Source organism: Podarcis liolepis, assembly GCF_965112155.1.
Source record: "Podarcis liolepis genome assembly, chromosome: 3".
In the NCBI taxonomy this organism is placed as follows: domain Eukaryota; kingdom Metazoa; phylum Chordata; class Lepidosauria; order Squamata; family Lacertidae; genus Podarcis; species Podarcis liolepis.
Window position 1 is genome coordinate 102,634,417 of NC_139557.1, and position 23,114 is coordinate 102,657,530.

General features: G+C 41.8%; 1 protein-coding gene across 8 annotated transcripts in view; it reads right to left on the reverse strand.

The window, feature by feature from the left end:
* Positions 1 to 23,114, reverse strand: part of THADA (THADA armadillo repeat containing) — a 155,604-nt gene that overhangs the window by 106,113 nt on the left and 26,377 nt on the right. For all 8 annotated transcript variants that reach the window (XM_083494029.1, XM_083494030.1, XM_083494023.1 and 5 more), the window contains exons 18-26: positions 22,364 to 22,499; positions 20,973 to 21,109; positions 20,557 to 20,703; positions 18,043 to 18,200; positions 16,268 to 16,377; positions 8,701 to 8,833; positions 7,515 to 7,628; positions 5,900 to 6,022; positions 3,462 to 3,553 (exon numbers count right to left, since the gene is read on the reverse strand). In XM_083494029.1, coding sequence (XP_083350155.1) covers positions 3,462 to 3,553; positions 5,900 to 6,022; positions 7,515 to 7,628; positions 8,701 to 8,833; positions 16,268 to 16,377; positions 18,043 to 18,200; positions 20,557 to 20,703; positions 20,973 to 21,109; positions 22,364 to 22,499 — 1,150 coding nt within the window. The remainder of the gene's footprint in view (positions 1 to 3,461; positions 3,554 to 5,899; positions 6,023 to 7,514; positions 7,629 to 8,700; positions 8,834 to 16,267; positions 16,378 to 18,042; positions 18,201 to 20,556; positions 20,704 to 20,972; positions 21,110 to 22,363; positions 22,500 to 23,114) is intronic.

Below are 23,114 nucleotides of genomic sequence, written 5' to 3' on the forward strand. Positions count from 1 at the left end.
CTATTTTTTGGCATTTCATCAAAAAATCAACACTTCTGACATGGGTTGCCATACGCCCGGGTTTCCTCGGGCATTTTTGCCGACTTCCGGAAATTCCACCCGGATGCTAATTCCGATGTCATTTGAGAAATTTTAAAAAAAGTAGTTAAAGTACTGTATAACAGTTCTGCTGGGAATTGGCTGGCTTGGCAAAGCTTGCAGAAAGCCGGACACAATCACCTGATGTGCAGGGAGTTTGATCCTGATAGGGCAGTGTTTTCCTGCCACCCCCTGGGCCAACTTTGACCTGTCAATAGGACAACCCACCTGCCAAGCACCTGGGTGGTTCTGCCCACTTGTCAAAATTGACTTGCAGGGGTGGAGGAGAGATAACGTTCAAAAAGGTTGAGAGGTTTGAGAAAGCCAAAAGGAGGGCAGAAGTAATGAGCCAGAGCAGAATATTATTTCTTTCTTTAGGACAGACAGGAATGGAAGGCATTTGGGTGTAAATATGTTTTCCACCCCTTGTTTTAAATATATCTACAAGAGAAAGATTGGGGGGGGGGATATTATAGTGGTACAAGCTTCCTGCACCTTTCGCAAGGGTAATTCATTTACACTTTAAACAAACCCATGAGTAAACTGAAGATTTTCAACTGGCTGGGAAGATGGGACTTTGGAAACTCTTTTCTTCAATGTAAAATGCAGTACCACTGCCATGGATTCTTGCAGAAGTAAGGAGAGAAAAATAATTTTCTTAAAATTGCCTGGCCTCTCATTTCTGTCAAACCATGCTGCAACATCCTCTTCTAAATGTTCAGCCTTGGATATAGAAATTAGAACCTTAGGTCCTCAATAACCTGTGGCACAAGCTGCATCTAATTTAACGAGGCTTCCTCTATCATCGCACAATCTGGGAGATCAGACTTTCCACTCATGTCAATGACACCTGCCCATGTAACCTAATTTTAAAACGTATCTGAGGTTGCCTATTAAGTGAAAAGGTACAGGAGGTGGATCAACACGACATCTGTGGAAATAAGATCCACTTTTATGGAAAAGTTCCTACCTTCAGGCTTCCCAGTTTGAAAATGTTGGCTCATTTAAAACGACCCAGAAAGTTACATAAAATGTACTTGACTGTAATCCAAACACAAGTACATATTGGAAACAAAGGATGCCTGAAGGAAAGCGAATTACATATCGTTGCTCTAGGTACACAGTGATTATTCTGCAATAAAAAAAACATGAATCAAGAGAGACATCTAGCGGTTTTTTTATTATTACAAAAGTGTCTCAGCTGCTGAACCAGAACAAATAAATATAAAATGCAGGTTTCCTCAAACAGAGATTATTGTTATAATTTCATTGTAAAGGATTAGTTCCCAAAAGTCATTCTTAAAATTAAATTAGTGTAGGCACGCAGCCTGAAGGGCTCACACATACCCAAATAACAAAATCACCAGATTAGATTCTATTTGTGCTTATATATTATTCAGAAAATGAGTATCAGTCAATCATGTGTGGGTTTAAATTGTGAACATTTTGCCCTTGCAGCTGGCACCATTTCAGAGTTGTACATCCCTCAATCAAGAATATTATTAATTGAAAACAGGTGACGGCAGAACCCCCAGCCCATGCCTGCAATACAGACAAAGCCCATTTGGACCAAACAAGTGTGTAACTGAAAAGTTACATTGCAGCCCTTGGATGTGCTGTTCTCAGGCCCTGTGCTTCCCTTTGCTCCTGTCTGCTTCTGCCACACTCTGGCTTTGCTACAACTCCTTGTTGACACTTTCTGCCCTGCTACCCACTCCTGTCCAGAATCCATTTAAGAATTCAACCTACCACCCAGGCTATAAACCAGACGCACCACAGTTCTCTCACTTTCAGAATCAGCTCACTTATTCCTGGCCCATTCTGCAAAGGCTCACGAGAAAAGACCCAGGCCCTTCGCCTTTTCTGAAGCGAGACTCCGCATCCATGAAAGTCGAATTATGAAAGGGTTCAAGGCATTTAAAGGCGTCAGGAAATACATATAGAACCATCACATGACAATGAATTGTGGGGGTAAAACCCCTCAATGTGTACTCTTCCACTTATGAAACAAAATTAAAAAAAATCCTTCCAGTAGCACCTTAGAGACCAACTAAGCTTGTTATTGGTGTGAGCTTTCATGCGCATGCACACTTCTTCAGATACTTCTTCGGATTCTTCAGTGTGCATGCACACGAAAGCTCATACCAATAACAAATTTAGTTGGTCTCTAAGGTGCTACTGGAAGGAATTTTTTTATTTTGTTTCCACTATGGCCGACCAACACAGCTACCTACCTCTATCTTCCATTTGGGGAGTTTAGGGGGAGTTTTTAATATTTAATATTTAATGCTGTATTGTTTTTAACACTCGATTGGAAGCCGCCCAGAGTGGCTGGGGAAACTCAGCCAGGTGGGCAGAGTATAAATAATAAATAATAAATTATATAATTATTATAAACATATATGAATCCTGCTTCTTATGCTTAGAGCTTTGTACATCCTTTTAAGATAATGGAAAGGTAGCATTTGTGAAATGAAGAAGAAGAAGAAGAAGAAGAGAAGAGTTTGGATTTGATATCCCGCCTTTCACTCCCTTTAAGGAGTCTCAAAGCGGCTAACATTCTCCTTTCCCTTCCTCCCCCACAACAAACACTCTGTGAGGTGAGTGGGGCTGAGAGACTTCAGAGAAGTGTGACTAGCCCAAGGTCACCCAGCAGCTGCATGTGGAGGAGCAGAGATGCGAACCCGGTTCCCCAGATTACGAGACTACTGCTCTTAACCACTACACCACACTGGCTCTCTCTAATGAGGGCTGCAATCTTATGCATACTTAACAGGAAGCAAGACCAAATAAACCTGGGGTGGTTTCTGCGCAAGGAGGCTTAGGGTCATGTTTTAAAAGTTATACAGCTAAATCTAGATTAGCCCCACGTTGAAGCAAGCACAAATGTCTGAAGTATACTTTGTGAGGGAAATTAAGAAAAGAAAAAGCAACAGCTTAGCAGGCCGGGAATAGTAAAATAACTGCAAACATTAGCCGAGAGTGCCATTTTACACCCAAATTAACAATCGTAGACTTTAGTCCAACCTTCTGCAATGCAGGAATCTTTTGCCCAATGTGGGGCTCAAATCCATGACCCTGAGATTAAGAGCATCATGTTCTCGCTGTCATAATATATTTTTTTTAACACAGTTTAATTATTGGTATCAGATGATAACAATAAATTTCATATAAATTCATCTAAAATAAGGGACATTTCTCAAGTTTCTTTTTGATCATAGAATATTTTATAGCAGTGGTGGGGTACATGTGACCCCCCCAAATAATATTGGACTACAACTCCCATTATCTCTGACTAGGGATTATAAGAGTTGGATTCCAAAATCTGGATGGTTGCAGGTTCCCCAACCCTGTTTCACGAGGAGAGCATCCATGTACCATACCTGTTTTTCTTTGAGTTCTCATCCTTTCCTCTTTTAACCCCAAATATTCTTGTGATCAATGTACTAAAGAGAAGAGTAGATGAATTTCTCACCTATCAAGCAACATAAAGGCAAGTGTTAAATGACATCCCAATTTTTCCTATATCTTTTCATTATGTATAAGTTAAAGTAGATGAAAAAAAGCCCATAAAGGGGAAAGAGCTTCATTTTAAAAACATAATGTCAATTTCAACTTATATTTATACTGGAATTAGACCTGTGGTTCTCAACATTGGGCGCAAGCCCCACAGGGGGGCAATTTGATTTTTAAGGGGGGCAATTCGAGAATGAGTTATTAACAGTAAATTTTTTTTGCATTTCTTATGGTTCTAGGGGTGTCATATACAGTATATTGTGACATACACATTTTTTTATCTCGAGGTGAGCTCAAATGGTATTCTGAATTTTTATTTTATTGTATAGTAATTAAAATGATCAAAGTATTACATTAAAAGCTTCCATTAAAATTATTTTATATTTATGCATCTCAGTTCTTTATTATATGTTTTGGAACTTTATTTGCTATTTTTTCATATCACTTCATATTATCATTATTATTATTAACAATTCCTTAGTGATTTCTTCCTCAGTACTTCAACTGTCCTTTTGTTCTTTTATTTTTCTCTTTCATGAGTGCCATGTTCTTTGGAAGCTTGTTTAGACCAAGCTAATGGCCTTTTAGGTTTCCTCCACATGAATAGGAGTTCACTTTTTGAATAATAAGAATTATGTGTCACAGGGGGGATGGGGGACGGCATCAGGATTTTAGAGATGCTTAGGTGGGGCATGGCCCAAAAAAGGTTGGGAACCACTGAGTTAGACAAACCGCAAGCCCGGATTCAGAAGACATGATAAGACAAAACATGGCTCAAAGGACAGCAGAAACTCCAGCCGGACCAGAGGAGCAAGAGCGGTCAAGATCTCCTCTGAGAGAACCTGCATGCTCACGTGTTCTCCCTAAGTCATGGTTTGGCACAGCATTACCCAAAAACTAAGTCATAATGTTATTTAGGGACTGGTTAGTAAGGTGTTTGGGGACGCGGGTGGTGCTGTGGGTTAAACCACAGAGCCTAGGACTTGCCGATCAGAAGGTCGGCGGTTCGAATCCCCGTGACAGGGTGAGCTCCCGTTGCTCGGTCCCTGCTCCTGCCAACCTAGCAGTTTGAAAGCACGCCAAAAAGTGCAAGTAGATAAATAGGTACCGCTCTGGCGGGAAGGTAAACGGCATTTCCGTGCGTTGCTCTGGCCACATGACCCAGAAACTGTACGCTGGCTCCCTCAGCCAGTAAAGCGAGATGAGCGCCGCAACCACAGAGTCGGCCACGACTGGACCTAATGGTCAGGGGTCCCTTTACCTTTATTAAGGTGTTTACACTATATTACTTGGTGGGGGGACTGATCTTGCGGCATTACATTTTAACTGACCACACCCACGGAAACATTGTTCTACTTTTAGACCCACTGAAATTAATAGCAATACAGTGGTGCCTCGCAAGACGAAAAGAATCCGTTCTGTGATTCTCTTCGTCTAGCGGTTTTTTCGTCTTGCGAAGCAAGCCCATTGACGGATTAGCGGATTAGCGCTATTAGCGGCTTATCGGATCAGCTGATAAGTGGTTAGCGGCTTAGAAAAAGGGGGGGAAGGGGGGAAAACCCACAGGAACTCGCAAGACATTTTCGTCTTGCAAAGCAAGCCCATAGGAGATTCGTTTTGCAAAGCACCTCCAAAACGGAAAACCCTTTCGTCTTGCGGGGCACCACTGTAACGGAGTAGAAGTTAGATCAGGGCTTCCCAAACGTGGGTCTTCAGATGTTGTTGGACTACAACTCCCATCATGCCTAGCTAGCAGGACAGGGATTATGGGAATTACAATCCAAAAACAGCTGGAGACCCAAGTTTGGGAAACTCTGAGTTAGGTGGATGCAGCCCATGTTAATAACTTAAACTTAAAGCATTCATTCTAGACCAAGAATGCCACGAGAGACTTCATTATCACCTCCAACTGGCACTCTCTCTCTATATATATAAGTGTGTGTGTGTGTGTGTGTGTGTGTGTGTGTGTTAAAAAGTTACTGAGTTTTTAATATTAATCAACCAAGTAGAAGCAGCTTTCCATGTCAGAAGGTGAATGCGGTGCTCTGCCTTCATTGCAGGAAACTAAATAAAAACCAAATAAAAAGAATACCAAGAGCCACAATTCAGCGTTTCTGTAGGCTGTTTTATAGCCTTTCCTGCACGCTGCCCACTTGGCATACATTCCATATAACTCTATAAAAAGAATTCATAAAAATCTAATCAGGCATTGTAGTGTTATTGAGAAACACAATCAATACCCCGGTTACCACCATTAACATGTGGCTTTCAAACTTAATATACTAAACGTAAAGGATCAACTTACTGCCCAGACAGAAGACGTAAAACCTAATATTGCCGCTCGCATTCCATCTGCCACGTAAGGAATGATGTTTTCTCCTAAGCGGGTGTCTTTGAATAAAGCCCTCAAGATATTTAAAGCATGGACCTGGTAGGGAGGGAAGTCAATACAGACTACTTAGTTATCGGAATAACCTCAAAATTATGTACTTTAACTTCAAAACTGTAACTCTGAAAAGCGAGCAAGCCCTGATCAGTAGCCTGCTTTGACTTAAGAGTCGGGGGCCAAGTTGATAACTGCATGCCTGGGAAATGTCAGGAATAAACAGCTTGGTAAAAGATAAAGAAAACAAGCCAGGAAACAAATCTCACCCAGCCTGTTCCCAGTAAACTGTGACTGCACCACACACACATCACCACAATAAAATACTAATTTAATCTACATTAAAGTTATATTTAGTATGTGTGCTCCTGTTGAAGGATATACAAATCCAATATCCTGGACCCACATTTGAAGCAAGAAGCCCGCTGGGAGTGAATTATCACAGAAAGGTGGCTTATTTTTGTTTTGGCATGTATCCCCCCACAAGACACTGGGAAGGCCACTGAAATTAGGTCAGTGGTCTATTCTGTACACTGTGGGAAATTATTCCAGAATTCTACACCTCAATACTTGAAATCTTTTCTTACTTTTCATCATAAATTAATAAATTAAGGATTAGTTCTCATATCCATAATAGTCTTTAAGCCTTATTCACATTATTTGTATGCTTAAGAGATTTCTGAAACATTAAGTGGTTTACAAAATACTTTAAAATAAATATCAGCTTCGTCATAAGCTGAAGCTTTTCTTCTCAAGCCTCTGAAGGGCCACGTACCAATTCTGTTACTGACTGTACCGGTTTCAATATCTTTCTGTCCTTGTAAAGCTTTTACCTCCTTTTGTTTTATGATATTTTTGGTGGCGCTTTGGTTTTAGATTGTTTTACTGTACCCTGCCCTAGGATTGCTTTGGGATGAAAGGCAGGTTAAAAAGATTTCAAGACATATAAATAAAACTTATTGTGGCATTGAATTCCTGGAGTTAATACAGTCAAACCTTGGCTCCCAAACGCCTTGGCTCCCAAACGCCTTGGGAGTCAGACGTTTCGGCTCCTGAACGATCGAAAATCGGGAGTGAGTGTTCCAGTTTTTGAACATTCTTTCGGAAGCCAGACATCCGACAGGGCTTCTGTGGCTTTCGATTGGGTGCAGGAGCTTCCTGCAGCCAATCAGAAGCAGCGTTTTGGAAGTCGAACGTTTTGGAAGTCAAACAGACTTCCGGAACGGGTTCTGTTCGACTTCCAAGGTACGGCTGTTCTTCCTTTGTCATGAATCCAAAGGAGGGTGCCTGGGGCTAGACGACAGTGTACCGTTATTCTATGGCAACAATTTCCTAAACCACTGATAGGGAACCTGTGGTCCTCTGGGTACTGTTGGGCTCCCAACTCCCATCACTGCCACCCAGTATAGCCAATGGTTAAGGAAGATGGGAGTTGAAGTACAACAGTATCTGGAGGGCCCGATTGCCCCCATCTCTGTCCTAAACAAACAACGGATAAATTTACTGACTTTGCATTGTGATTTAAGATAGATATTACCTGAGGGATTGTGCTTGGTGGAGTACTTGAAGGTGAAACTAAAGAAATCAACTCTTTCATTGTCATTTTTAACAAGCGTGTTTTACCCTTCTTCGGTTCTGAAGCTAGCAGAGCCTAGAACAAAAAAAAGAAGAAATAAAGACAAAGCACAACTCCCTCACTAAACTTTTGCAAATAGAACTGACCCAGTTGCCTCAAGTTTCCAAATACACACACACACACATACACATATATTACACACACCTATCTAGCACAAATGATGAGGAGCATCAGACCTCAGCCTCAAGTCCCAGGAAGTGGCAAAGGGACTTTCAATGTTTAAATCAAAACAAAATTGCGACTCATTAAAGAGGTAATTTTTCTAGAAATGAAACTGGCAGCTCTAGGAACAAGCTGGAGAAGCAAAAACCTCAGGAAAACTTTTTTTAAAAAGGTTACCATTAAGAAAGAACCTCTCACTTGTCTTAATTCTGTTAGTTTCATTCATAATACATTATCTGTTTTGGATTATGCAGCTGGAGAGAGCCAATAAGTATTTGATTAATTTTAACAAGCACTTGCAACCCGGTTTTGAAGCTATACAAGGAATGAGGAAGGTTTGTACTTCTGTACACATATACTCTTGTCATTTTCATCTTAGGTATTTAAAAGGTCTATATTTATAGCCTGACTTTCAAGGTTGCTGCTCACTTCCCAAAAAGTAGCAGCGTTATTGGGTGAATCATATTTCTTCAAGCTTAAGATCATTCAGATCTTTAGTTGTAGCCAAAAAAATAAGAATAAAGCTATCCCTGAAGCAAAAAAGTAACCTATTTTCAGGAAATGTCAGCCAATTGTCCTGTGCTACATTCCAGATTCTGCTCTTTGTTTTGTTCTGTACAATCCCAAATGGAGCCCATGATATTTCATATTGTAGGTGTGCTCGGAATTTCTTCCTCTGCTTATATCTGGGCTGACATAAGTTCAATGAAAGTAAGACAGGTGTGTAGAGACTAATGTACTGTTTAGACACAATTGTAATTAAATGTGTGTGTGTGTGTGTGTGTGTGTGTGTGTGTGTGTGTGTAGAAGAAGAACCAAAGACAACCCATGCACATTTTAATATTCAAGACCATCCTGCAGCTCTTACAGCAGATCCAATGAAGAAACTGCAATTGTTTTAAGATTAGAAGGGTATCTTAGGTACCTGTATATAGAATGGAATCCCAGCACTGCGTCTAGTGGCACATAGTTTAGAAGAAGGATCGCTAGATTTGATTTCTTCCAGTACATTGCACAGCCACCGCTCTGGCAGCCCGTGCAGGCTTTCATCGTCGCACCTGCAAGGCAAACAAGAGCATGAAAACAAATGAAAGGCTACAACTGAAAACACGGCGATCAGGATACATAACACTTAATGATCTTAAGGTATCAGTGAAATCTCCTTTTTTGGAAAAGCTCTGGCTTTTGTCTAAGAATGGATGCTTTTGAATTATGGTGCTGGAGGAGACTCTTGAGAGTCCCATGGACTGCAAGAAGATCAAACCTATCCATTTTTAAGGAAATTAGCCCTGAGTGCTCACTGGAAGGACAGATCGTGAAGCTGAGACTCCAAGACTTTGGCCACCTCATGAGAAGAGAAGACTCCCTGGAAAAGACCCTGATGTTGGGAAAGATGGAGGGCACAAGGAGAAGGGGACGACAGAGGACGAGATGGCTGGACAGTGTTCTCAAAGCTACTAACATGAGTTTGACCAAACTGCGTGAGACAGTGGAAGACAGGAGTGCCTGGCGTGGTCTGGTCCATGGGGTCACGAAGAGTTGGACGCGACTAAACAAGAACAAGTGGCTCATGTCAATTTCTCCCAAAGGGACTATAGGATGCAAACCAAACTGCCTAATCATTAGTCTGGTCCAGGCATCCCCAACCTGCGGCCCTCCAGGTGTTTTGGCCTACAACTCCCATGATCCCTAGCTAACAGGACCAGTGGTCAGGGATGATGGGAATTGTAGTCCAAAACATCTGGAGGGCTGAAGGTTGGGGATGCCTGGTCTGGTCTATACCAGCTGGCAGAGCCTCTACAGGGTTTCAGACACCAGCTTTTCCCAGCCTTGTCTGGAGACACCCAGGATTTAACCTGGGACCTTCTACATACGAGGCTGTCAGAAGTGCCCTCTTGCCGTGAAGTATTTTTCCTCTGCAGTTACACCGTTTGGCATAACCTATAAAGCCTTTCTGCACCGCAGTCTTAAAAATAACTATTTCTGCCAAAACTAGAGGAATAGCCTCCAGCAAAGGAGCAAAACCTCAAATTCTACCTGGATGCCATGCGCAGCCCAAAATGTAGTTCAGCCAGCTGGTCAAACTGAAGTATTTACCCATTTCACATACTTTCCAAAATGCAGTGCAGATGACATGAAGGAAACAGCTCAATAAATTAAGGCTAGTCGCAGAAGATGCAAACTGTTCAAAAACAGGCTAAGCAGATACGCTGCTTAGTTCCGCAAGAGATTAAAGTATGTGGCTTCAGATGTTATATGAATGCTAAAAAGAGCAGCACATAAAAGGATCTCATTCTTCCTATCCCACAGTCTTCTCATCCCCTAAGAAACACAGGTCATCCCCTACATCTTCCAAGAGGATGAGTTATTCCATATAACATCTGTTTACACTATTATATACTGATTGTTCTATATTTATACACTAAGGATTGTATCTGGCCAAACTGTGAGCAAAAGAGACCTACTGAAATTAATGGACTTAAGTATATAATCAATCAATCTTTATTGCGGTCAAAGACCAGACAGCAAAGTTAACAACAACTTAAGTATTCGGATTTCAATGAGTCTGCTCTGAGTTTGACAGAGTTGAACGCAACCCTAATTTTCTTCTGAGCTCGTAATCTCAACTCATTTTACCAACTGTTAATTATGTAAAACATACAACTAAAAAACTGTCTCATCTAGTCCTTTCCTCTTCTTCCACCTAAGAATGCATGGGGGAAACCTTAGTACTTGAGGAGAAGAAAGGAGTAGAGGAATTTGCTTATATCCTGAAAGTCTTACTGAAATTCATGCACCAGCACATCTGTAATTAAAGGTGCATAAAGCACAATCAATCATGTCCAATTTCAGCTCATGCAGGTAAACCTTTCCAGCAGTGCCAGTTCTCACACCTCATTGACACTTGTTTAAAACGACAATATTTTCTAATTTTTAAAAGCCTGAATACCCTCTCCCAGGTTCTCCCTGGCAAACGAAACTGCAATCGGAGCCAAAATAATGTCCACTCACCAACTGATTGCAAGACATGATTATTACACATGTGTATATTCCAAGTTGTAAGAGACCTTGTAAAGCCATATTAGCTTATTTTTCAGAATTGTGAAGAAAATATGTTCCTGTGTCCATGGTTTATATTGGGACTGGGGTAGGGGGGGGTCCTTATATTATGAAGAGCAATAAACTGTGAGTGATATAAAACTACCTTGCTTTGGAACTACAATACTGATATACCTGTTAAGAGATTTTAAGCAACTGAGTAAGACAAAATTGCAACACATCTGGCTTTAGTATGGAGTTTGGGATAAGTATTTAAACTTTTAAAGACACATTCATGATGCAACAACTTAGGAAGACGTCAACATCTAAAGTTTTTTAAATTAAATTTGTGGATACTAAAAGTGCTATAATAGTGAATTTCATATTCAGATAGTGCTATATAAACATAGGAAAATTTCTGTACAGAGATCTATCCTAGAACTGCATGTCACCCTGTTCTTCTCCCGCTCCTCCATGACAGGGCCTTTTTGGTGGCGGCACAGAGATGGTGGAAATATCCTCTCCACTGAGATCTGTTGCTCCCTTTCTCCTTAACCATTCAGACGCTTACTGAAGACTTCTTTCTTGCAGTGCCCTATGGGTTTCTTGACTTTTGTTTTTAATCTGCTTTTCTGGATATGTTTTTATCTGCTGCCATTTAAACCAGCTTTGCTTCATGTGTTCTTTATATTTTAACTATTTTATTATTCTTTTGTAAGCTGCCGTGCATGCATCTCGGGTCAATAAATTAAGTAGCCTACTGCATGTGCACCGTAAGCATAACAGAAAATATACAGAAACATTACAAACCAGCATGACGTTCAAGCACGGCCAAACACGGTTTAACCCAGTGGTTTTCAACCAGTGTGCCATGGCACCCTGGGGTGCCTTGAATGATAGCCATTTCTTTTTCATAATATTTCCTCGGTCTAGCGCCGAGGGCCTTCTGGCGGTTCCCTCACTGCGAGAAGGCAAGTTACAGGGAACCAGGCAGAGGGCCTTCTTGGTAGTGGCACCCGCCCTGTGGAACGCCCTCCCACCAGATGTCAAAGAGAACAACAACTACCAGACTTTTAGAAGACATCTGAAGGCAGTCCTGTTTAGGGAAGCTTTTAATGTTTGATGCATTACTGTATTTTAATATTTGGTTGAAAGCTGCCCAGAGTGGCTGGGGAAGCCTAGCCAGATGGGCGGGGTATAAATTATTATTATTATTATTATTATTATTATTATTATTATTATTATTATTAATCTCTCTCTTCACCAAGACACACACACGCACAGATATATGAACTCAAAAATCTTGTAACGTACATCAATTGATTGTTCACTGATCTTAGTTTATTACTGGCTTACCACTCATTTGAAACAAACCATGATTCTGGTTCACACAGCAAGCCATTCTAGGACTTGCTCATGCCACAAACGGCATCTGCAGGGGAGGGAGGAAGCTGTATAAAACCAGTGGGGGGAGGTATGTTCATGATTATCCCATGGCTGGGTTAGCGTGGCATGCAAACCAGCTCTAGGCCTTGTCTGGAATTCACCAAGGAAGCAATACAAAAATATAGCCAAGCTATGCTTTTGAATTATGGTGCTGGAGGAGACTCTTGAGAGTCCCATGGACTGCAAGAAGATCAAACCTATCCATTCTGAAGGAAATCAGCCCTGAGTGCTCAATGGAAGGACAGATCCTGAAGCTGAGACTCCAAGACTTTGGCCACCTCATGAGAAGAGAAGACTCCCTGGAAAAGACCCTGATGCTGGGAAAGATGGAGGGCACAAGGGGACGACAGGGGACAAGATGGTTGGACAGTGTTCTCGAAGCTAGCAGCATGAGTTTGACCAAACTGCGGGAGGCAGTGGAAGACAGAGGTGCCTGGTGTGCTCTGGTCCATGGGGTCACGAAGAGTCGGACACGACTAAACGACTAAACAACAAAAACCACGTAGCTGAAAGCAAAAGTTGTTGGGCTTATCTCTGAACAAACATGAAGCTCCCTCCTGCTGGGACTAGCAGAAAGAGGAAAAATATACAGAAATGCAATCTGACAAATCCTTAGCACCACAACGTTGTGCTGCTTTGATGATGCCAGAAGTAATACAACCCTTTCAGGTCACCCACTACAGCTCCCACATTTTTGTGCAAGCAAAACTCTGGTAGTCCCGAAGTAGTAAAAACAAGTAAGAACTGTTGACTTTGAAAATGGAAGAGGCTACTCCCTTTGACTTGGCAATAGCACAGCCCTCTGGGAAGGCTGAAAAGTTGTTTCCATGAGAAGCAAGTGGCAAGTGAGGGGAAAGAGCTTTTGAACATTGCAATGACAGTCACTAACTCAAGCATGTCTTTGCCCATGCTGACTCCTGATCTCTATCAGATGGAACAAGCGACTAATTTTATCATACTTAATCTCCAAAACCTCTAATTAAAACATCACACAGCTCGCCAATGTGTAAGTTGCTCTGGTTCTAATTCAGCAAATGGCTTTTGTGGTTTTCTCTGATTTACTTTTCCTCTTGCCAGTTTAAACAATCTCCTGTGCAGGTGGAGAAGCGACTCCAGGCATTTTCAGAGAATACAATAAACGTCCCACATAATCTGCACCTTTTGCCACACAGCTGTACACTCCCCCCCCCCAAAAAAACCCCAACAATGTGCTAAAGATAACTTAATTTTGCAATGTAATTAAAATGGCGCTTTATCTGTCGGCATACAGCATAAAACAGAATGCACAATGTTATTCATCAATGAGCAAAACTGGTAGGCTTCTCAATGGGATATTATTTCAGACATAAATTCAGTCACGGGCAACAAGTTTCCGCATGTGTTATCTTTACAAATAACACAATAATAATTGAAGAAAATTAAGGATTGCATCCAACTTTAGTCATAACCCACTGAGATCAAGGGATAGGATCAATCCTATTTCAGTGGGTCTATGAACATGGCTCAGTCGGATACAACCCAAACAGTATTTTCTTCTGGAAGGCCTCTATGGTAGGTCACCTCAATTTTTGCTAGTAACAGTAGTTAGTGTTCAGCACTCAGCCATTTTTGCATCTTCTCTCTTACCACAACCACATAAGTTACCAGTATTATCTATAGTATTACTCCAATATTGCTTTGAGGGGGGTGCGCGCACATGTAAAACTGATGGACAGATGTTCACTCACAGAGGGGATGAAATCTGAAACACCAGCTCATAAAAACTTAGTTGCTGCAAGAGACCAGCAATGTATATAGAAATTCCACAATACCTTTTAATGGCTAAGGAAGCATTTGTTCACAGTATGACTGGTGGTTTAAAAACTAGTGAATCATGTTTCCTATCTCAAGATTTCCTACCTCAAGATTTAAAGCCAGGCATAGGCAAACTCCGGCCCTTCAGATGTTTGTGACTACAATTCCCATCATCCCTAGCTAACAGGACCAGTGGTCAGGGATGATGGGAACTGTAGTCCCAAACATCTGGAGAGCCGGAGTTCGCCTATGCCTGTTTAAAGCCCTAAACGGCCTCAGCCCAGTATACGTGAAGGAGCATCTCCACCCCCATCGTTCTGCCTGACACTGAGGTCCAGCGCCAAGGACCTTCTGCTGGCTCCCTCACTGCGAGTAGCGAGGTTACGGGGAACCAGGCACAGGACCTTCTCGGTAGTGGCGCCCGACCTGCGGAACGCCCTCCCATCAGGTGTCAAGGAAATAAACAACTATCTGACTTTTAGAAGACATTCCCCTGTTTAGGGAAGTTTTTAATGTTTGATGTTTTATCGTGTTTTTAATATTCTGTTGGGAGCCGCCCAGAGTGGCTGGGGAAACCCAGCCAGATGGGTGGGGTATAAATAATAAGTTATTATTAATTAATTATTATTATTATTATTATTATTAAGATAAAAGCAACCCAGGAAATTATTCCCCTGATGTAGTCATTATAATGTCAACATGAGGCGTACAAGAGTTAATACATGCTATGGCTAACAGGCAAAAAACCCTAGGCTATGAGTGCAACTGCCTCGGGTGATCACTGGAGCAATGGACGTACAGCTCTGAAGAGTTCTCAGATTCTGGGCTGACCGTACCCATCCAAGTTCTCCACTAGGTCCCACAAGACAGGAAGCACTATAGAAGGCTTCCTGTTTGAGATGGGACTTTGCCCGAGCAACAACAGTTTTCCTGGCTCTGGTGTGCTTCTATGTTCTTTGGCTCCGATTCCTGGCTAGCTCCTTGCCTCTGATTCCCCAGCCCAACTCCTCACTCCCTTCCGACAGTGGCCAATGGCTCAGCCCTGACAGCGTGGACTGCACCCAAATGAAGTTGACTTTGCTTAGTTCTTATGTGGGAGAACTAATTAAAATGAAATGGAAAAATACGATTCATCATAGCGGGTGTAAATCGGCCTTTGTATACCTTTATAAATTATCAGATTTATACATCAGCCAATGAAAAGCAGCGAGAATTTCCAAGCAAAACTTTTTTCTTTTTTCTGAAAGCTGTAAATGTATTACTCATTTTCAAAAGGAGAAGGGGGTGGGGAAGAGAATTTATTCCACATTTCCTCAAAATCTCAGCATTTAATAGGCTGGACAGCAGTTTTGTTTTTTTTCTGAAGTAACTTGAACATAAACATTTGTCAGGCTTAGGAAAATGGCACAGACAAAGGATGCTGAACTCTGCTCAGCGCCATTGCTTTACTCTCTGTAGTCCGTCTCCTGACATCAGGTATTATTTTTCTTCCATTTATACTCCAATACCAGAAGTGAACGAAAAACAGCTTTGGGGTGTGGGGAAGAAGCTGAAGAGAGAACATCCTTCTGCATTTAAATCACGCAACTGCCCACATGACCAATCGTCAAGGACAATAAAAGCTGTAGTTCAGAAACATCTGGAAAGCTAAAAGTTAGTGGCTCTTGTATTATACGGCCTGCACATTTTTTGGTAAGCTGTCTTTTGAGTATTTTTGTGGAAAGGTTTACTAAGTAAGATACACTGTAGGCAGAGCGAGGGAGATGTTGAAGCACGGACGACTGCTTCACATTTATGAAATTACCTCAGAGCATGGAATGGGGAACCTGTGGTCCTCTGAAACTGTTGGATCTCAACTTCCATAAGCCTCAGACAACATGGCAAATGATTGGGAGTAGGTGGAGTCCAACATCTGGCGGCCACAGGTTTCCCAACGTGAATTAAGAGAAACACATTCTTCCTTTCAGCATATTTTGGAAGTACTGCAAGACTACCTGCTTTGGTTTTAGTTACCAGAAAGCTGGTATATCGAGGAACAGAGAGCCAAGGAAACACTGAGGTCTTGGTTAGGTAATATGATATTTGGGTGTGCAGGGAGGAGCTAAAATTATGGTAAACTCCATGAAAAAGCAAGTTCATATCCACGTAAGTGACATCCTGCCTGCACGAAGGCTTGAATGTTACAGAAGAAAGTGACTTTTGGTGCAGTTTACCTTGAGAGTACTTCAGTGAGCTTTACAAAACCGGCGTACGCCAGCTCAAACGCCCCTCTGTGCCTTGACTTCAGAAGGTGATGCTTGAAATACTCCCCAATCTCTTTCACCTAGAAAAACGGTTTGGATTTTCTTAAGAAAACTGCAAGGATTTTACACACAAGTACTTTTGACAGGCTAAGAAGACTGGTATCGCAGACGGAGCCAATGCAATTGTTTACATAGCCCCATTGAAACCTATGGTCTGCTCCCGAGTTTACTTACGTAAATCAACTGCATTGTTTCTCCTGACAGCAACTCTTAGCATTGCTTGCATGCATTAGTTGTTAAAGGCTGCTTTTTATACTTTAGAGGGCTGGTTAGCCGTTAGCTCACGCCCGTGCCATCTTTCCACAATGTGTAAACACAAGGAGTGCAAGCGTGATCCAGATTATGCCATAAGTCAGGGGTGGGGAACCATTCCAATGGTGGAGGTACATTGTTGATGACTCCACACTCCCTGGGCCTTGTAAGAGGTCCAAACACAGCTCTCAGACAGATGAAAACATCTGCTGGAGACAACATGCAAATACAAATATTAGCACTACTTCCCTGCGCATAGGATAGCCAAAAAGCAAGGGATACACTAAGAAGTTTGTCACCAGTACCCTTTCAAGTAGCCAGTTGAAGTTTAAAACAATGGCATTGCCTTTGCAGGAGCAGGATTTGACCTCCCAGTTCCCCCCACCTCCAGCCTCCTGAGAAAGGCTGACAGAAGAGGAGGAAAGCATGTTGTGTATATCAGACTGCCAAGATGGAAACTGGTCTGGTTGAAACCATATGGGAAAGGGAAAAGGTCATCAATTAAACCCAGAAATCTAATAAATCCAAAATATTTCCAAATGAAATACTTGTGGTAAGCTAATTTCTTGTAAACACTGTAGTCCGTTCTCTTGAACAGTCCCAGATGGTGTGCTAGCCTCCATGAGGTTTTAAAAAAAGGGAAGGGGGGCATTAGAAAAGCAGTCCTGAATGGGCATAATTCTGTCATCCAGCCTGTGGGGAACACGATACCCTCAATCCATCAATGTGTTTGCTGTCGAAAATTACAGACCATAAAAGCTATACTAAAATGGCAATTTCATCGGCTCTCACCTTGCCGTTTGCCAAATGAGAAACATATAAGTGGAAGTGAAGCTGAAGCCAGTTAAACGAATTCTCAATCTTTAATGGATAGATATATGACTAACCCCCTCCATTAAATAAATGGAAGGCTCCCCAAGTATGGATGGCCTGAATAGCAACTTCAGATTACACTTGAAAGTGCCCTTTCTAAAACGCTCACCTATGAGAATACTTTATCGTAACAGGTAATCAGTGTAAACAGTAATTAAATGTACCTAAATGGAAAATCAGTAAACAATTTGCAGTGCTAAAGCACTGTTTTATTCAAAATTCCTCCCTGGTATAAGCAGTCACGAATCTTCCCTGAATATTTTTGTCTCTTAAAACAATCCTTTGAGCTACTTCTCGATGCCAAATTATAGAGAAGTGAACCAATTAAAAGAATCTGAAATTTTAAGTAAGCACAGCTGCTGTTAACATCTAGCCAACACCTTTCTCCCCCCCACCCAAGTGTCTGTCCATAAAATGTCAGCATTATTTGGAAAACAGCAAGACAGGTTTTTTTAAAAAAAGATGTGATAGACAAAAGGCCAACAGTAATTCGTTCCAATACTTTATATACAGTTCCAAGGACTGAAGATTTCAAACCATAGAATATTAAATAGTCTTACCTGCTGTACTGTTATCAGTGCATCCGGACAATTGGGAAGTGCCTGTAAAGGCAGAAGCTGACACAACTTGCCTAAAAGTAATGATATTTCCTTCATACTTCGCCAGCAACAAACCAGTACCATCTGAGCTGTTACGTCACATGTCTGCCGTTCTTCATCTTAAACAAATAAGTATAATGGATATATGTAGAGACAGCTAAAGACTTCTGTTCCAGCAAGGCAACCCAGGCATACAAATTTAGCAGTAAATTTTGACACACAATTTCAGTATACCACTGATTTAAAATGACGGATTACATTTTTTAAAAAATATTTCAACGTTATTTATTTTTTAAAGGAATATTTATACAATGCCTATTGTAAATCGCTTAAGAGGCCTTTCGTTCTAGTAAGCCGTGTATACATTTTGTTAAATAAAGTAAATAGACAAGGATGGAAACAATTCCTGTCTGAAACCCTGGACGGCCACTGCTGTCCACTTAAGTCAAGGCAATACTGAGCTTGATGGACCAATGGTCTGAGTCAATCTGAGACAGCTTCCTATGTTACTAGATCCCCCAAGGCCAGAATTTGCAACCAGCATGCGTTGCTGGCATTTTATGTCTAGGTTACGCAGGCTGAGACCCTACCTGCCCATGGACTGTCTCGCCAGAGTGCTGCACGCTCTAGCTATCTCCCGCTTGGACTACTGCAATGAGCTCTATGTGGGGCTACCTTTGAAGGTGACCCGGAAACTGCAATGTGGCAGCTAGACTGGTGACTGGGAGTGGCCACCGGGACCACATAACACCGGTCCGAAGAGATCTGCATTGGCTCCCAGTATGTTTCCGAGCACAATTCAAAGTGTTGGTGCTGACCTTTAAAGCCTTAAATGGCCTTGGTCCTTTATACTTGAAAGAGCGTCTCCACCCCATCGTTCAGCCCGGACACTGAGATCCAGCGCCGAGGGCCTTCTGGCGGTTCCCTCATTGCGAGAAGTGAGGTTACAGGGAACCAGGCAGAGGGCCTTCTCAGTAGTGGCGCCCGCCCTGTGGAATGCCCTCCCCTCAGATGTCAAGGAAATAAGCAATTATCCTATTTTTAAAAGACATCTGAAGGCAGCCCTGTCTAGGAAAGTTTTTAATATTTAATGCTGTATTGTTTTTAACACTCGATTGAGAGCTGCCCAGAGTGGCTGGGGAAACTCAGCCAGATGGGCGGGGTATAAATAATAAATTATTATTATTATAGGTTCTAAGTCAGTACAGCGAGAGAAGTCATGAATAATAACGCCAAGGTCACAGGTTCGATCCCCATATGGGGCAGCTGCATATTCGTGCACTGCAGGGCATTGGAATAGATAATCCTCAGGGTCCTTTCCAACTCTACCATTCTATGACTCTATGGCGTAGGATCTCAGGCAATGAAAGCAGGCGACATGTCCTTGCTATGAAGACCTTCAGCTTCTCTTGCCAAACAGTTGATTAGGCTCCCAGGCCTCACATCAGAGATCTCCTTGGCTTCCTGAAGCCAGTCCCCTCTCTGAACAGGTGATCAGCATCGTCCCAGTTCTACTGTCTGTTTAGCATAACACACACACAAAAAACCCTGGTACTAAACCCTGTTTAGCATAACACACACAAAAAAACCCTGGTACTAAACCCTGTTTAGCATAACACACACACACAAAACCCTGATAACAGACTTATCTGTTTCCTGCAACATCCTTTTCCATGTGCAGGGCAAGATCTAAAAAAACATATACACACGTTTTCACCTGTGATTTCCTCTCAGTGGACAAGGGCAATGAAACAATGTGGGAATAAGTTTAACATAGACAGGACACCACTGTGTGTTTTTTGTGGCAGCTGAAGAGATCACTGCTACATCAGCAAAAATATGTCATAATCACTTTGAGGTTTTCTATAATGGAGCAGTATATAATTTTTTATAAATATATATATAAAATATGATGTAAAGTCAAACCTCACCAATGGGACACACAAATAAGATTGGCTACAGGAGATGTGTTGGCCCAAAGTATTAAAAATGCAGATATTCAGTTAAAAGACTTTTAAAAAGGAGAAACAATCCCTTTTTCAACCAATCCATCTATTGCTATTAAAAACTACATGCATGAATATGAAACTGTAGGAATTAAAGGGAGGGGAAAGAATTTTTAAAAATTAACTTCATATGGCATAGATGGATTTTTACCTCAACATTCCCAGCATTTTACTTGTTTTGAAATGAAAGTCCCAACGGAGGACATTTATAAGTGTGTGAAATTCAACTACCCCACCCAGTGGTTTTGATGTGAAAAGCAACTTTTAAAAGGATTACCCAAAACAGACGAAAATAGTAGTTAATCCAGCGGGCAGGGGCTTTTCTAACAGAGGCCATTTATAAGCCACTTTGGTTCATAAAGAGAGAAAGGTGGGGACACGAAAAAGATTAACCTCAACCACCACCATTCTCCCTTGCATGTGTATACACACACACACACACACACACACAGAGTTCACCTGAAATTACCTCTAATTTCAGTGCAAATGTTTTCCACTCCCTCACTGGTACACTCTAGCCTGCAGCGCCCTTGGAACAATTTTGTTTCGCTGAAATAATCGTTCGTATCACGTGGCTGTATCTCACGCAGAATCAACTGCAAGCGCTCTGAACTGTCTATGGAGAACAGAGAAAGTTGGCTTAAAAATGAACACTTTCCAAACAACAGTTGATTCATCAATATTTCCACAACACTGAGTGGACCTCTCCTCAGAAGATATTTTCACTTCTATGTCCTGAACAACCAAACGGCACAGTGAACCCCACTATTGAGAGATAATAACGGGAACCAGCAAGAAGGCTGAAGACAGTTTTGGTAAAGAACAAGCTACATAAAAGTACTGCACCAAGAGATGCCATGATTTTTAGAAATATTCATGGGTTACCCAAGTCAGTATCCATTGGAATAAGACCTTCTGGTGATGAACTCTGAACTACTGGAGACACTACAGCAGAAAGCTCATAAGACATCAGAATAAGCTTTGCCACCACCTCTTTCCATTCAGGAATCAGGGTCAAATTACTGTAAGAAGAGAAAATCAAGGAATTCAAAGTAAACATTTCATTGTGACAAAATAACAACATTAACTTTATGATAATTTTTAATACTTCCTATTTCCTTACTATAATCATACAATCCATACTGCAGCTTAGAATAGCCTTCCGAAAATTTCTGATTGTGGGGAGGCTTCTAAGCACGCTCTGCGGAATGCAGTTAGAAACCCCCTTCAGACTATGGGATATCCAGCCTCCTATAACCAACATGCAAAAGACTAACTGGTGCATGAAGGGGTTAATACCATAAAGCAAGCTGTCCTGACAGGCTTAGCTATGTCCACTTCCCTTACCTTGGGAGGAAATGGGTGATCAAGCCTTACTGTTGCTTTCCAGTCTACTAGAGAAGCTCAATGCATAAAGAGGTCTGAGCTAGTTGCTGCAGCTCAGACTGCATGGCTCATACAAGCCACTTTTGAGCTCCTATACCAATAATTTAGGAACTTTTGCCACTGTAACTAAGTCAAGTTTTACTGCCCGTGCAACGTTTTCTGAATGCACATAAATCTGACCTTTGGAGAGTCTGTAAGTAAACATGGTTACTTTTTCTATACTAGCAGAATAGGGAAGTTTTGGAATCCACAAGGGCATATTTTAAAAGGTCTAATGGCCTATATTTCCATACTTTGCTGCATATTTTGTGATTACAGTGGTACCTCGGGTTACATATGCTTCAGGTTACACACTCCGCTAACCCAGAAATATTACCTCGGGTTAAGAACTTTGCTTCAGAGTGAGAACAGAAATCGTGCAGCAGCGGCGCAGCGGCAGCAGGAGGCCCCATTAGCTAAAGTGGTGCTTCAGGTTAAGAACAGTTTCAGGTTAAGAAGAGACCTCCAGAATGAATTAAGTTCTTAACCCGAGGTACCACTGCAGAGGTTCTCTCACCAAAGAGTACTTGCCCTAAACTTTGATCTTGGCATCCAGGAATTCTCCTTTTTATAACTATTTCCCCCCCCTTCCCACCTCCACACTAAACACACAAAGATTAGAAGTTCCCCCTTTAGGGGGATGCAGGGGGTAGGATCCTGCCATGTTCCTGACTGCAGAGAGATATCTAAGTGCCTTTAGCAGAACATGGTTAAAACCCCCATCCAGCCCCAAGCTAGAACTGGCGGGTACATGGACAATAGAGGTTGGGGCTGGTACACCCCACCTTATACTTCCTACACAAGCTATTTAATCCCTAACCTAATAACCACACAGGGGCAATATTACTCACTTTAATGGTAACTGATGCAGAGCTGCTGTTATACAATGTACACGGCCATACATTGGAAATGAAGTAGCCGCTTGAAGTAAAGACTTGTCTGCTTGCCGTATTTCTCCTTCAAGGTTCACCATCAAGCTTTTGACAACTATATATTAGTACAAACACAGGGGGGGGGAATCAAAGTGATAGTCATGGTATTCTGTACAAAATCAAATTCTTTAATAATAAACAGACAGTTGAAGACTAGATGCCATGAGAGAGCCACCTCTGAATTTAAAAGTTGGTCATGAAAACAGAAGAACAGGAAGGGGGACTGAACACACACACACACACACACACACACACACTCATTTTGGGGCCACAATGCAACCTTTCCCACTGGCTTCCACGAGATTTGCTCTGGAATACATAATTTTGAAGGTTTTTCCTATAGCCAACACTAAAGAGCAACATTTTGTCTGTTAGGACATAAGAGCAGGGCAGATATAATTTTGAGGCAAGGAGCATGCAACTTCTTAATCACTGTGGGAATGGAATTGATTCATTAAAGATATTTTCAAAAAGGTAATGAACGTGATCAATAAGATAACAGGATAAAATGTAAAGGACCCCTGGACGGTTAAGTCCAGTCAAAGGCGACCATGGGGTGTGGCGCTCATCTCGCTTTCAGGCCGAGAGAGCTGGCGTTTGTCCACAGACAGCCTTCTGGCTCATGTGGCTAGCATGACTAAACCACTTCTGGCGCAACGGGACACTGTGA